This window comes from Myotis nattereri (assembly GCF_964212035.1).
Source record: "Myotis nattereri genome assembly, chromosome: 5".
Classification (NCBI taxonomy): Eukaryota; Metazoa; Chordata; class Mammalia; order Chiroptera; family Vespertilionidae; genus Myotis; species Myotis nattereri.
This window is the reverse complement of record NC_138080.1, coordinates 80,661,162-80,678,012: the sequence shown is the minus strand read 5'-3', so window position 1 is coordinate 80,678,012 and position 16,851 is coordinate 80,661,162. Positions and strand designations below refer to the sequence as shown.

The 16,851-nt window shown below is 39.8% G+C and overlaps 1 protein-coding gene and 1 pseudogene across 3 annotated transcripts in view; one reads left to right on the top strand and one right to left on the bottom strand.

Moving 5' to 3' along the window:
• Positions 1 to 16,851, bottom strand: part of CTNNA1 (catenin alpha 1) — a 185,380-nt gene that overhangs the window by 15,311 nt on the left and 153,218 nt on the right. For both annotated transcript variants that reach the window (XM_081090774.1, XM_081090773.1), the window contains exons 10-11: positions 9,427 to 9,519; positions 2,458 to 2,614 (exon numbers count right to left, since the gene is read on the bottom strand). In XM_081090774.1, coding sequence (XP_080946900.1) covers positions 2,458 to 2,614; positions 9,427 to 9,519 — 250 coding nt within the window. The remainder of the gene's footprint in view (positions 1 to 2,457; positions 2,615 to 9,426; positions 9,520 to 16,851) is intronic.
• Positions 33 to 228, top strand: LOC308518961 (H/ACA ribonucleoprotein complex subunit 3-like; annotated as a pseudogene). Its single transcript has one exon. The product of its transcript is annotated as an H/ACA ribonucleoprotein complex subunit 3-like (transcript).

The window sequence follows — 16,851 nt, the reverse complement described above, 5'->3', positions numbered from 1 at the left end:
ATGGAATTGGAACCTACTGCTTCAGCAAGATCATGTTTCTCCACTATCACCTCAATGAACAGGGAGACCAGGTCTATACCCTGAAGAAGTTTGATCCTAAGGGACAACAGACCTGCTCGGCCCATCCTGCTCGGTTTCACCCCAGACGGCAAATACTCTCGACACTGAATCACCATCAAGAAATGTTTCAAGGTGCTGATGACCCAGCAACTGCGCCCTGTCCTGTGAAGGTCCCTTAAATTTCATGTCTCTCCTGCCACCTGTGACCCCTCTGAGACTTTCCGAAACCAAGCTTTTCAGTCTTGAGCCTTGAAGCCTTCTTACCACCCTTAGTCTTTGGAATCGGTGTCATCATTACCTTTGATCATGCTTGTGTGAAGCAATCATGGTAGCACCCCCCCTTAACGGGAACAAGTTTAAGTCTGCTTTTCATATTTTGACTGCCACATTAAAATGATTTGAAAGGAAAAAAAAGTGCTAAAGTTGCCATGGATGAGGTAGATACATGAAGGTATAAAAGACTCTGAATGCTAAAAATTAACTGGTTAATGGAGAACTCTGCACAGGCATTTGCTTGTCTGTTCCCTTCATCCTGTGCCCCTAAAAAGCACATCAAAAAATCAGGAATTGTTCATTATTTAATTACTTGACATTGCTAAGCAAGTCTGTGACAAAACATTCGAAAAACACACCGGGGTACACCTATAAAATTTAGATGCTCTAAAAATACCACCACTTTTTGACTAGAAGAATTGTTCTGTGTTTTTATATGCTAAATAGAAACTGTCTAAACTCCTTTCCATCAAGTCAACCCTTATACTTTCCACCGTTGCATAAAAATTGAATATATTACACAGAAGTGCATCTGTTAAAGAACTTTATTTCTCTTTACCATTCTGTTTTATGTCACATACCCTAACCATACTGCCTGGATTTCACTAACCATTACTGCAGAATCCCTTTTGTTCTCTGGTTTGAAGATGTATGAGGGATATTTGATTCTCTTTCATTTTATTTTGCTGTAAGAACTGAAAATCCCTTGAGACAAGCCTGATACACCCACTCTAATCAGGAGAGGGGAAGTTTAGGAATGGCTTAGCTAACTCCAGAGGGGTGCTTTGCATTGAGAATTCTGAATTTGTTGTTTGCTTGAAAGTGTGCTGTGAAGGTAGAATGTTTTTTTCTAAACCTATGAAAAAGACTAATTCAGTACTTCATTGGAAAAACAACGGAAGGCCAAGATTTCCAAAAACAGCCATTTGCTGCATTTTTGGCACCTGCAAAGATGTGCTTCCAAATGAGTGTTTTAAAGTACCAGCATCTGTAATTTGGGGTTCCTGCAGCAGCACGGTTTACACCCTTTTTGAGGTTTATGGATTGCCTGTCCTTACTCTATCAAGTAGAGCCACCAATCCCAAGGAAAGCAGGCAGAGACTGGGAGACATCGGTATGCGGAGCACACTGTCACCTCATGTAGGTCACTGCAGGAGGCTGTGCCGTGCATGTACTTAGGCCCCGCTTCTGTTTCAAGCCCCACTGCCACTCGCACTCCCACATTCCAGCCTGTGGTTCCCTGGGGCAAAAGGTAGTTTCAGCCCTACAACTACCCAGCACTGACTGCCCACACCACTGGCCTCAGGATGTCTGGCATCTTCAGGCAGCAAGCAGTGCAGCCAAGGGCAGCAGAGGATCCATTAAAGGGAGAATGCATTTATACTTAACTCAAAGGAGATGGATTGAAATTTATCTCTGTGCGATAAACAGTGAATTGCAATTGACAGACATCTTCTATATGAATGCAATTTACCATGTTATTACCAGTTTATGTTTATATAATGAAATCAACTGTTTTTGTGAGGTGAATTACCCAGATTTATTTTTTGCAAGTTCATAATTAAAAGGCATTTAAATATTTCCTCTCTGTTTTCTGTCTTTTGAAAAGTAGTCAGTTCAACTATGATCATTTGTGAGGGAGAGAGGAGATTTCCAAGCAAGGAAAAATTGTTTCAAAAAAGAAAGTAAAGGTGATGGTGTGGGATTCCCTTCTCCTAAGTTTCCCTTCTTCACACAGCCTCTACTAGGGTACACGGCATTTTTCTAAACACACAGTAGGAAGACTGGTGGGTGGTCTGGTGCTGTACAGGTCAGTTGCAAAACCCTACTCTTAACAAACAGGGAAAACCCTCTGCCAGCCAGTTTTCTAACTGAAGCTTCTAAGATCAAGACCAGCCCCACCACATGGGAAACAACTCCAATGCCACCTCCCGCTGCTCAGGAGTCTGTGGTAGCTTTTCTTGTTTGTTTGTTTTTTTAATTAAAATGAAAACCAGCACAGTATTAGTGCTACAATAATTTACCTGCCCAGACTTGGGGGTGTTATGATTGCCCATTATTGTACCTTAGGCAAAAGTAATTATGCGCATCCTCACAAGTCTCTCTGGGGAACCAGCTGATTACCTGAGACAGCCAAGAAGTCATCAATGGAAGTGATGTCATCGACAGCATCTGTGAGAACACGGACCTGTTTTTCCCACTGCTCTTTAAAAAGATCCATGTTCTCTTGGGCCAGCTTACTCTGTGGTTTTGCTGCTAAAGCCAATGCAGCATTAATAACCTGCAAAGATCATCAAGTTCAATGTTTACTTTTCAGAGTCATGAAAACAAAACAGGTGGGATAACATGGTCAGTAGAGTGGTGATGGTTTTGTTTCATACGCATTTTACAGGACACATGATACCACACGTTTCACTATAACACAAAGCTGGAATAGAGAAATGTGAATGTAGAAGCAACACATTTGCAATAGAGATACAGTAATACACTGAAAATATGGACAATCACAAACAAATAAAAATATCTAATCTCCCCACTCTCTGATAGCAACTCTATTATATTCCAGGCTTTTTTCTCCTCATATACATATGTATATATGCATGTCAAAAAATACACAATTAGAATTATGTGCTACATAAAACTATCTTATTTCTTTTAAATACTTCTCCATATCATTAAATGTAAGTCTAAAAAATTAACTGTTTATTCCATCTTATGGATGCACATCACTATTTTCCTATTGGAGGATATCTACGTTTGTTCCAGTTACCCACCATTCTTAATAATCTTGTGATACACATTAGGCATTTCAGGTTCTTGATACATTATCAAAGCACAATTGTGAATAATATATTGTATTCTAATTCCAAGCATTTTTCTAACAGGCATATTTGACATATAACAACATAAAGTATAAAATTTGTGAAGTCTAAAAAATTATTTCTTTAAAAAATGGCTTCGAGATAGAATTCACATACCAAACAATTCACCCATTTAAACTGTACAATTCAATGATTTTTAGTATATTCACAGTTGTACAATCATCATCACAATCATAATTTTCATCACTCCAAAAAGAAACCCTATATCCATTAGTAGTCATTTTCCATCAACATTCCTTAACCCTATCTCCTGGCAACCACTACTTAACTTTTTGTCTCTGTGGCTTTGTCAATTCTGGATATTTAATATAAATGAAATGACATTAATATGTGTATTTTTATAACTAGCTTCTTTCACTTAATGGTTCTGAGGTCCATCCACATGCTATAAAATGTATTAGTATTTCATTCCTTTTTATTAATCAACTAGAGGCTTAGTGCATGAATTCGTGAATGGGTGGGGCCCCTTGGCCTGGCCTGCGATCAGGGCAGATCGGGGCAGGGGGAGGGATCACAGGAGGTTGGCCTGTCACAGGAGATTGGCTGTGGGAGCGCACTGACCACCAGGGGGCAGCTCCTGCGTTGAGTGTCTGCCCACTGGTTGTCAGTACATGTTATAGTGACCAGTCGTTTGGTTGACCGGTTGTAACAGCCACTTAGGCTTGTATATATATATATATAGATAGATAGATAATATGCCATTATATGGCTGTATTATATTTATCCATTCACCAGTAGATAGACATTAGAATTGTTTCCACTTTTTGGCCATTATGAATGCTGCTGCTATAAATACATGTTTTTGTGTTTTCATTATTCTTGGGATATAACTATGAGTGGAATTGGTGGATTATATGGTTAACTTTATGTTTAACATTTTGGGAACTGCCTTACTGTTTTCCAAAGCAGCTGTAGCATTTTACATTTCCACCAGCATGTATGAAGGTTCCACTTTCCCCACTTGATTTTTTTTCTAAAATTATTGTTATCCTAGTGGGTGTGAAGTGGTACCTCACTGTGGTTTTGATTTTCATTTCCATGATGGCTAGATGGGTATAGTTCTTTTTATGCACTTACTGACCATTAGTATAAATTCTTTAGAGAAATATCTACTCAGATTCTTGGTATTCACTGAATGAGTAATGAAAGTAGTATGAAAATGAGCTGAGAGAATAATAAATTAAGATTTCTAAGCTCTGGTAGGAAGGGAGTGCTACAGGGTTGGTGAAGGAATTAAGCAAAAGAGAAAAAAGAGAGAACTCAGGGACACAGACAACAGTGTGGTGAATGCGGTGGAGGGATTGGGGGTGGGGGTGGGAGTGGAAGAGGGTATATGGGGGATGAGTGGTGCTGCAAAAAAACCACCAAAATTTTAAAAAATACTAAAAAGTTTAAGTACAAGGTGCTTATGGGTTATTAAAAATAAATGTTTCTAATGCAACTTGAAAGGGAAGCAAAGATAAGAGGAAACTGATGGTGATGGAGTGGAGATCTGGATGAAGCAGAAAAATAGTTATCAAAGAGGCATTTGATAACACAAACTTGATGGTATGAGTTGGGGATGGTTTTTTTCTAGGTAAAATAAGAACCACAGCCCTAACCGGTTTGGCTCAGTGGATAGAGCGTCGGCCTGCGGACTGAAAGGTCTCAGGTTCAATTCCGGTCAAAGGCATGTACCTTGGTTGCAGGCACATCCCCAGTAGGAGGTGTGCAGGAGGCAGCTGACTGATGTTTCTCTCTCATCGATGTTTCTAACTTTCTATCCCTCTCCCTTCCTCTCTGTAAAAAATCAAAATATATTAAAAAAAAAAAAAGAACCAAATAACTACAGGTCATGTGTATAATTCCCAAATGATTGGAGGGATATGCCAAAGAATCAGCCCCCCAAAACTGCAGTTGTAACAAACTGAAGTATTAGACCTGCTAGACTGGTGCAACTGTTCCTCTTTCCCACTAAACAACAGGAAGTGAAAACTATCAAGACAATCAGTAAAAGATTCCAAGGCATATGGGGACTATGCCATCCAGTTAGTAATTACTAATAGCCCACTACTTTCTAAAGTGTATGGGTTTGAATGATAAATTATTTGGAAGAAAAGCCATCCTATCTCTCTTGTGTTATGCTGTGGTCTCTCATATTTTCATCATTTCAAGGCTTGTTTTTTGTCTCTTTTTCTTCTTGCCATTCATTACCACTAGGTGCTTCACCTAGTGGACTATTAACTTCATTAATTAACTCATTAATTCATTCATGTTTCAATGAATCAGAGTGAAACAAGGCCTTGTAAGAATATTTGTCTGAAGAAAATGTTTCCAATGAGAGCCAAGTAAACATAGACCAGGACTTAATTATATGTTTTAAATACTAAGATAATTTTCCCTCACAAAGAGAAAATTGCTTTCTTTTGTTCTGTAATATATCTTATTGCATACAGTATAATGGAGGGACAGCACCTTGCCTAAGGTTAACTTTCTCATTTGACTACAAAACTTTCTCATTTTTACAAAGGACACCTGATAAATGGAACTGCCTTATGATTCAGCGATCCCACTTCTGGGAATTATGTGAAGGAACCCGAACTCTAATTCAAAAGAATATATGCACCCCTAATATTCATTGCAGCATTATTTACAATAGCCAAGATCTGGAAACAGCCCAAGTGTCCATCAGAAGATGAGTGGATAAAAAAGCTGTGGTACATTTATACAATGGCATACTACATGGCCGTAAAAAAGGGAAACTTTACCCTTTGCAACATCATGAATGGACCTGGAGATTATTATGCTGAGTGAAATAAGCCAGTCAGAGAAAGACAAATATCATATGATCTCACTTATATGTTGAATCTAATGTACAAAATAAACGGACAAAATACACACAGAGACATGGAACAGACTGACAGCTGTCAGAGGGGAGGAGAGTTGGAGGGCTGGATGAAAAAGGTGAAGGGATTAAGCAAAAAATACAAACAGTAAACATATACATAACACACAGACACAGATGTGGTGATAATCAGAAGGAAAGGCGGGTGATGGTAGGTGCAGGTGGGCAAAGGGGGCGGGAGGAATGGGGCAGAAAGAGACTTTACTTTGGATGGTGAGCACATGGTGCAGTGTGTACATGATGTGTTACTGAACTGTACACTTGAAGCCTGTATGGTTTTATTAACCAATGTCACCCTGAAAAAGAGAGATCATCTCTAAAATGCCCTCCTCAAATTTTAAAGACTCGATTGTCAGAAACCTGTTGTTGGTGATGAGAACAGCAAATCACCAAAAATGTGGGTGCTTTCTCCCCTCAAACAACAAAATAAAGCCATTTTCAGATTACTTCCTCCTCAAATCAAGTTTAATCTCCAATATTTGAAGTTAAAGTCAAGTGACTACTAAAAAGTTATTATTTTAGAACAGAATTTCCCATTTCCAAAAGTTAATTTTGGTACAGGGGACCTGGAAAATGGGGACAAAAACTCTTCTCTCCGCTCCAGAAAGGAACAATGAGAACTAGGAGCCAACTCCAAACTGTAGGTGGGGCCACTAAAGAGCTGCCACTAGGGAAGCTGCACCCAGCAGAGGGGCCAGGGCTGCCTGAATGCAGGACCCTGGGCATGAAGCACAAAAAAAACCAGCCTGGAAAATCCTAACAGGCATTCCATCCTTAGACAGATGTTGACAGTAGTGTCACAATAAGGAAACATACACTTTAACCCCTAGAGTGCCAGGGAGCGCCATCGCGCTCCTGTCTTTCGCCAAAAGTGCCAGGAGCGCTATCAAAGCTTTGAAATGGCATCCAGTTCTAAGTCTGCTTTTATTAGTGATGATGATATTGCTAAATATGTCAATGTAGTAAAGGTTTCCTTAAGTTTTTGAATATGTAACTTCATTTACTTGTGATTCATAACTTTTTTCCTAAACTGCTGTAAAATCACCAAAAATGCCTTGGCAATTTTAGCATAGTTCCTAGGATATTGGCTGGCACTCAAAGGGTTAATGTAATAACTGTCTATATGCTATAGTATATTAAATACCACCTTAAACTCCTGGTGAATTAACTAACTAATCTAGTTTAGATCATTGGCTTTGACTCGAGTCTGTTATCAAACAAGCCACTGACTGCAGAAGAGAATACCAGAGGGCTAGAAACCCCCCACCCACCCACTCCCATGAGCCTGAGCTCAGTGTCTGCATCAGGATGAAGAGAAAGGAGAGGGCTCCACTCAAATCCCTCTTCCTCAAAGTAACAGCTACCTTGAAGGGGAGAGTCCTTGGAGCATGAAATACATGGACCAAGGCAGGCCACATGCAGCTCCCAAAAGTGTTTGGTTTACCCTCCTCAAAGAATTGCAACATTTTAAAATTTGTTACCAATCATTTAAAATTGAGACTTGACAGAAACATCTGAACTGCTGACTTCTCTTTAAAAATAATGAAAGGACCTCGCAACACGCACATCCCCATTTTCATTAGGCTCTATCTACTAGACTCCTCATGTGATTTTTTTCCCTCGGCTTTAAGATCATTTATATAAATATTCTTGGTAGGTGTGATCAGCATATGTTACCATCTGTTTCAGCCGATATGTGAAAGCATTGTCGCTTTTCAAACATTTAAAAACCTAATGGAGAACTAAAGACATTAAAAACAAATACTGATAGGGCAAAATGGCAAACTTAAGGAGAGAATGCCAAATCTTGAGAAACATGCTTTAAATTTATTTCATACAACTTGGTCATACATTAACTTTCTGGAGGTTATTCAATCCATTGTGTTTATTATCCATCTGTACAGCTAGCAATCACTAGTAGATTTCATCACTGGATTAAAGCTGAGGAACTGTCCATCACATAATGAGGATTCACAAACTGAGCCCATCACACTAATATTTAGATGAAGCAACTCTCATTGGGAAACTAGCCACATGATTGAGAATGACAACAAATGCCCTAAACTAACCTCCATACCAGTTAGGATCTCAAATTAGTAACCGGGTTTACTTATTTCGATCACCTGCCTTGAGTGTCAGGAATTATTTATATGAAAGAGTACTGGACAGAGTATATTTTAAAGTTGGTTGCAGACGTAACACAGAAACTTCCTTCCTGTGATCTCTATTCCATTACTCCAGTTCCCTTGCTTATTCCCATTTATCCGTGGCCACTGCCATCTGGCAGGCCATTTAGAGAGAGGTAAATGTAAATCCTCAAAGTATGCCCATGAGCATTCTCTATCTGGCAAATGGGAGAGGCAACCTCTTCCACTGAAGCAGCATTTACACTGCTTATTTTGCCTGGGAGTGGCAAGGATACCAGGCCACACAAATAGGATCCGTTCCCCTCATGGAATACACCCTTCTTCTATGTGCTTCAGAGTATTTCTCGCTTAACCTAATTCCATCCAGTGTCTTCCAATATGCCATTATAAATGGAGAAAAGTTCTCAAGCTTTTACTTTGGTAGCTGGCTTAATTACATCATTAATATCTATATCATAAAGCTACTTTAGAACATTACAGAGTAAGGGTTCCAGCTCTTGAATCTTTCTCCCTCCTTCCCCAACACAGAAACACCCAAATACTGGGCATTAGGATGGAGGGCAGGTGGGTAGCTATTATACTTTTAGGCTTGTGGGGTGGCCATCATGATTACAGGACTGCCAGGTGTTGCAGGTAGCCCTTCGTTCAAGAAGGATGTAGACTGAATAGTGTGGTCACTGCACACCCACTATTTGCGAACAGTGGAGGACATTATGCATTTTTATTTATTTAAGATGTTTTAATTGATTTTTTTAGAGAGGGGGGAGGGGAAAGAAGGGGGAGAGGGAGAGGGAGAAACATTGATATGAGAGCATAACATCGATTGGCTGCCTCCTGCACACCTCCTACAGCGGATCAAACCCGCAACCCAGGCATGTGCACTGACCGGGAATTGAGCTTGAGGCCTCTCAGTGCACAGGACCATGCCCAACCGAGTCAAACTGGCCAGGGTACTACGCATTTTTAATGAAGGGCAAGAGGATAGAACGTGTGATGCCCTGAGGGAATGTCACTTGAAGTTAAACAAATTTCTCCAAGATTTGCAGACTCTGAATCAGTGTTTTGTCTCTAAGACTTCTATCTAAAAACCTAAAAACAAAACCAACAAAATAAGCCTCATCTCCACTCTAACCAAAATTCAATCTGTTGGTACCTTACAGCATTGCTGGTCATACTTTACCTGAGGGCAAAGGGCTTCTAGCTGGCTCGCAGACATTCGAACAAGCTTTACACCTTCTTCATTGTTTGAAATAGAGCAGGCCAAGTTGGCGACCTAGAAGAAGGAACACATAAAAAGATCTTTGAAGATTTTTCTCTTGGACTGCAAAGAAAAACAAACATACACTTACCCCCATCCCTGACCTTTACAGCTTATAAGGACACGTTTGGTTTTTTTCTAGCTCTGTGCTGAGGAAATTATAGATTCGTAACACAGGTCACACTGTAAGCTGGTGGCCGAACCTTGAAACATCCCACGGCCTGTAACTCACAGGCTTTACGTGGGCTCTAACCTGCCTAAACAGTAACTTCAGACAGAGGTTCTCCTAGTGAGGGCAATAACATGAGAAAAGCTGTGGCATCAAGGGCATCAGGAAAGAATTGTTGATATACTCAAATAAAATGTACTTTGCAGCTGTTCTTGAAGTAAGGAAATAGAAATTCTAAGTTATTATTCTCATTTGACATGTGAATGGATGCTTTTCATTTGAACACAAGGTTATTTTTCAAATAAAAAAATAGCATTAAGAAAACATCAAGGCCATCCTCATCAGAAAAGGAAGAAGAAACAGGGATGATGTTCTATCATTAAGAACAAAACTGTCCTCCAGCTGGGTTCTCAAAAGCACTGACAGCTGGACTCTTTCCTGAACAATGCTATTTCACTCGAACTAAAATCTTTACCTTCCCCTCCAACTCTCAGTGACAGTGCTCATGCCAATCTTTCCAAGCTGTGTCATACTTCCTCTGCTGTAGCTCTGGCTATGCTGAGAATGCTGCTCTGTAGTGACTGCTAGGGCTGTGACCAACTATCCATGTTCCTAAATGAACAGGCTTGCTAATTCCATTAGTAACATGGAGACCAACTGAACACATGGTGGTGAGACACATCTTTCCCCCAGTTTCAAAGTGAATTATGAATGGCAGTTGAATATCAGAGGTACTTTCCAAGAATTTAAATGCCAGAGTAAACAAGGGCAGTGACAATAACCTTTGATTTTTTTTTTCACTCCTCCACCCAATTTAAGCACACAAAGGCACAAGAAAAATTATATACTATTATGGCTGTTGTTTGCTGTGTTACAGTTGGGGATTATCATTTTTCTGTAAGACTGCTAACTATCAGAATCCTGCAATGCTAATCACAAGAAACAAAAGAACGAACATGCATTTAAAAATAAAAGGTAAGGAAACAAAATTAAATCAGGTCTTTAATGTTTAGTGGCCTTCAAAATCACATAAAGAAGTAACAGATATACTCCCTGAAGACTACAATCCTACTTTCTGGTGTTGCCGGGACCTGAGCCAAGAGACACTTTGCTCTTTATGATGACAATTTATAGAGCTGATTGAAGATTCCTATTTGTTTTGAAATTACTACGAAATATGACTAAGCTAAATTTTGTAAACTTTTAAAAAACACTATCCCTCAATTATACATTTTATGATGCTATAATGAAGGAGAAAGCTTAAATTAGATGAGTTCATGAATCTACAACTTCTACTGTCATAAGAAGGAATTTTAAAAACAAATGTAAAATGTGAGGGTGACACTAAACTAGCAGTTTGGAACTAACAGAGACCCCTGTGAGGTGAGTGTACTAATGCCAAGCACCCCGTCCACGCCCACCATTGAAGAGACCAGCCAAATGTTAGCTGCAGAAGGCCTGTCACTGTGTTTCTGCCTTCCATGCTCTAGTCTCTACTCATACACTCTCCTTTCAATTTATGTTCTCCCAATTGTATGAATCTGGAAAAACATATTTAAATTAAGAAGCAAACAGATTATATAAAGTGTTTTCTACTATAGGTCAGACACATGAGTGTGTGTGGCTGAGGGTGAAATGGCTGACTTCTGTAAAGCATCTTTCCTGATATAAATCCTAACAAAACAAAGGTTATGGAAGACTTGTTCTTTATTTTAAAACACCGTTTAAAAACATTTCTAACGTACTGCTGAAGTGGTCATGTTCAACAGGAGCACGCTGCCTGTTCAGGAAGCCACCCTGCCTAACCTGGGAGGAGGCAGCGGGTGCCTGTCACTGACAGTCTTCTCCAGATGGATGCTCAATTCACCCCCCAGGGACAGGCTACTCACTTCTAACAATGACAAATGTGCAAATGCAGTATCTCAACCATAGCTCTCTGGGAGGCTAACCTCATATAGTAGTGCCAGGCTACAGTGAAAACGGGGTGAGGGGAGGGCTTCCTAAATGCCTCCTTCTGGGGCTCTAGGAATCTGGGATGGCAGCTAATACTGAGACTGTGAATTAAAAACACTCAGAGCAGCTAACTCCCAGAGAACTGGCAGAGCTGAGACTTAGTAATGAGCAGTATCTCTACATTTGTTCTGGGAATAAATTATTATATCTTTGTTATCACAGTAACTTGAGGTATTAACAATTTAAATGTCTTTGGTCCTGCTAATCCAAGAGGTAGGCTGAGACTGACACTATGACTACTAGCTTTTAAATGAAGAAGGCCTCCCCCCACCCCCAACTGATTTTAGAGAGAAAGGAAGGGAGAGAGAGCAAGGGAGGGGGAGGAGAGAGCAACAGTGATTTGTTGTTCCACTTATTTACGCATTCATTGGTTGTTTCTTGTATGTGCCCTGTCCGGGGATTGAACCCCAACCTTGACATAAACAGGATGACGCTCTAATCAATTGAGCTACCCGGCCAGGGCATGAAGGCCTCTTTTGCACTGCCTAACCCAGCCGTGGGCAAACTACGGCCCGCGGGCCGGATCCGGCCCGTTTGAAATGAATAAAACTATCGAAATAAAAGACCGTACCCTTTTTTGTAATGATGTTTACTTTGAATTTATATTAGTTCACACAAACACTCCATCCATGCTTTTGTTCCGGCCCTCCGGTCCAGTGTAAGAACCCATTGTGGCCCTCGAGTCAAAAAGTTTGCCCACCCCTGGCCTAACCCATGTAAGTCTGGATCTTGTTAAAGAGCAGAATATTTCAGAAAACTTGCAACTCACTGATAAAAAAAAAAACAGCCCTGGGTTTTTGCTGGTTTCAGGAGTTAGTCCAGTAACAATCTATCTGTGCTGTGAAGGAGACTGTCACAGCCGGGCTGTGTCAGATCAACAAATATGACAATTTGTACATGACAGAAAAACAACTTTTCAGACATTTAGAAAAGCTCCACCTTTACTCCACACCTGATTTTCTTTCCTTAAATAAAATTTATGAAACCAAGTTTGTAGTAATAAAATGTCCCATTATGACTATTTCCCTCTACTGTACATGTACTGATGACTTTAAATAAAGTGCAGATTGTTCAAGTCACATACAGTTCTTCCCACTGCTCTCAGTAACGGCACATGGCTTTACATTCGGATGAAATGTGACACTGCCCCTTACTCTGGAACCTGTGCAGGAAGGTTTTTTCTGTTCTTGGTGATAAATTAATGACCTACTCTAACATCTCATCCATTCTGTGGCATAAAACAAGTAGAAAACTGTGGAAAAGGAAGCTTTAACGTCTAAGTGGTAACATCACGACCTAGGTAAGAGGCCATAAGCTCACAACCTGCATCATTTGCCATTGGCTGCAAGTCAAGCTACCACCTGAGTTTTTGTCTTTAAAATGATTGAGTCTGAACTCTCAAAAAATCCAAAATAATAGTAACTCAACTTTTCCAAACTTGTCGTATATCTGAGAAGTCCCAACTGCATGTCATATAAATTTCAAAACCACTCAAGAAACTTCTAATAATTACTCCCCAACCCACAGGGAAAATGATGATGGAACAGGGGTCAAATCTGCATATTCCCAATTTCCAGAGAAGGGTGCTGGCTACCTTATTAGGAGGAACAAGGTATGTTACCAAAAAATGAAGTATGCATGGGTGATAGAAAAGTTCCACACTGGATTGTGGTGAAGTTTGCATCGTACTGTAAATTTAGTAAAAAAATCACTGAATTGTATACTTAAAATGGGTAATATTTATGTTACATAAATTGTATCTCAATAATGCTGTTTTTGTTTTTATTTTTTAATGCAGGTAAGTGATTAAAGGAAACTGTCAGAGGCTAGAAATGAGAAAGCAGAAATTCAGGCAGGCAAGCAAGCACTGAACACTGTTCACTTGGAGTAGGGTGGGTGGGAGTGGGGTACAAACTATTCTGTGATCAGAACTTGTTTTTTGTTTGTTTTTAATATATTTTTATTGATTCCAGAGAGGAAGAGATAGAAACATCAATGATGAGAGAGAATCATTAATCGGTTGCCTCCTGCACACCCCCCCACAGGGGTTAAAGAATAGAAATTACATTATTTACTTGGCCCAAAAAACTTTCAGGCTTAGGAGGTCATGTGTTAGTAGTACCCCTAAACACCGGGCAGAAGCAAATATAAATGGAAATTTTCTCGGATGAAAGGTGATCTAATCCCAGGCCTCAAAGAATCCCCATATACGAAATGCCAGAATGTGAAGTCACAATAAAAATGCAGAAAGTACATAAGGAAATAAGCCATCTGGGGTAGAGTAAGCAAAAGAACTGAGTAATCAAATCCACAATAACTACAGATACTCACTCAAATGATCACACATGGAATATTAAAACTATTTCTTATGTTAATAGACCTAAAAAAAAAAAAAGTAACCAAAGTAGAGACAAGGAAAAAACACACTCAAAATGACGAGGCAGATTTGAGCCCTCGCCTGTGTGGCTCATCTCATGCACAGTAGGGTTTCAGGTTGGATTCCCAGGCAGGGCACAAATCTAGGTTATGAGTTTGAGCCCCAGGCAGGGTGTAAACGGGAAGCATTTGATGTTTCTCTTAATGTTTTTCTCTCCCACTTTCTTCTCCCTTCCTCTCTTCAGAATCAATGCAAAACATATCCTCAGGTGAGGATTTTTTTTTTTTAATTACTAATGAGGATTAAAAAAAAAACAAGAAAACTAAGCAGATTTGAGAAAGATCAAAATTCAATTTTGCGTGAAAAGTTATAACATCTGGCACTTCCAGAAATTTAAAATAATCTTGACTAAACACTGCTGAAGGAAGAATTACTAACTTGTAAAGTCAAACTTAAGAATTACTTAAAAAAACAATAAAATAGAAATTTCTATAATATAGAAGTCATAAAAGAAATTATGAGACATGCAAGGTAAATTGAGAAGGACTACTATTCAACCATGAGGAATTTCAGAAGGAAAGACAGAAAAAAAATGGAACAGAGGCAATACTTAAATTTTTCAAAGTGAATGAAATTTAAATTTTAGATTTGGGGAGACAAATTCTAAGCAGGATAAATAAAAGAAATCTTCCCCTGGTTGGTTTGGCTTGGTGGTTAGGAGGGTCTAAGTTGGATTCCTGGTCAAGGGCATGTACCATGTCCCAGGGCGTGTGCAGGAGGCAACCTATTGATATCGAGATCTCTCTCTCTCCCTCTCTCTCTCTCTCTCTCTCTCTCTCTCTCTCTCTCTCTCTCTCTCTCTCCGTTCTTTCTCTCTCTCTCTCCCCGCTCCCTTCTTTCCACTATCTCTAAAAATCAATGGAAAAAATATCCCTGGGTGAGGATTAACCACCGCCCCCCCCCCAAAAAAGGTCCACACCCTGACACACTGTAATGAAGCTTTAGAACAACAATGACAAAATTTTTTAAAAAATATATTTTTATTGATTTCAGAGAGGAAAGGAGAAGGAGAGAGAGAGAGAGAAACATCAATGATGAGAGAGAATCACTGATCAGCTGCCTCCTGCATGCCCTCCACTGGGGATCAAGCCTGCACCTGTGCATGCACCCTTGACTAGAATGGAACCTGGCACCCTTTAGTTCACATTATCCACTGAGCCAAACTGGCTAGGGCAAGACAAGATTTTTATCAGCCAGAAAGTAAATACAAATTATGACTGATAACTTTTCAACAGCAACCATGGAAGCCAGAGATAAAGAATATCTTCAGCCCGGGCCAGTTTGGCTCAGTGGATAGAGCATCGGCCTGCAGACTGAAGGGTTCCAGGCTCAATCCCCAGTAGGGGGCGTGCAGGAGGCAGCCAATCCATGACTCTCAATTATCATCATTGATGTTTCTCTCTCTCTCCCCCTTCCTCTCTGAAATCAATAAAAATATATTTTAAAAAAAGAATTAGAGCACAATAAAGACATTAAGTTAAAACAAAAACAACTTAAGAGTATTTACTCCAGACATATCTTCCTCCTTCCCACTAAAGGAATTTCTAATGACTATGCTTCAGGAAGAAGGGAAATAATCTCAGAAGGGAGGTTTAATATGCAAGAAGAAATGGGAAGCAATAAAAATATGGTGTAAGATAAAATTTATGCAAACTTGAAAAAAACAAAGCAATACCAATAGTATCTAATTCAAGGGGCTATAATTTAAGAGAATCAAAATACTGGACAATATTTAAATTGGAGAATGGAGTTAAAACATCCTAAGACAGTGGTCACCAACCTTTCGGACCTCATGGACCACAGACCACCGGTTGGCGACCACTGTTCTAACAGACTTACATTGTTTCAGGAGAAAAAGATACTGATTAACTTTATCCTCTGAGTTAAACATGCTTGCTAAAATAGCCAGTTACCACTAATGAAACAGAGGGTATATGATTTCCAAACAAGAAGGGGGGGAAAAAGAAAAAAGGAAATGGGAAGGCTCAATCAATCCAAAAACAGGAGGAGAAAGAAGGATAGAAACAGAGGAATAAGAAGGAGAGAACAGCCCTGGCTGGTTTGGCTCAGTGGATGGAGCGTCGGGCTGCGGACTGAGGGGTCCCAGGTTCGATTCCGGTGGAGGGCACAGGCCCAGATTGTGGACTCGATCCCCAGTGGGGGGTGTTCAGGAAGCAGCCGATCAATGATTATCTCTCATCATTGGTGTTTCTCTCTCTCTCTCTCTCCCCCGCCCCTCTCCCTTTCTCTGAAATAAATTTTTTTTTTAAAAGAAAGCTTGGACTGTGATATCTTTTTTATTTTTTTTAATATATTTTATTGATTTTTTACAGAGAAGAAGGGAGAGGGACAGAGAGTTAGAAACATCGATGAGAGAGATCGATCAGCTGCCTCCTGCACACCCCCCACTGGGGACGTGCCCGCAACCAAGGTACATGCCCTTGACCGGAATCAAACCTGGGACCCTTGAGTCCGCAGGCCGACGCTCTATCCACTGAGCCAAACCGGTTCGGCTGAAATAAATTTTTTAAAAAATTATAAAAAACAAAAACAAAAAGGAGAGAACAAAATGCAATGGTAAAATGAATCCACGTGTCATAATAATGAATGTATATGTACTAAACTCTCTAACAGAAAAGAAAAATCCTGCTAAGCTGAATAACAACTAAGCATATGCTCTTTACAAGGTAGATTTAAAACATAACAAAACAAAGGTTGAAGTTTATTT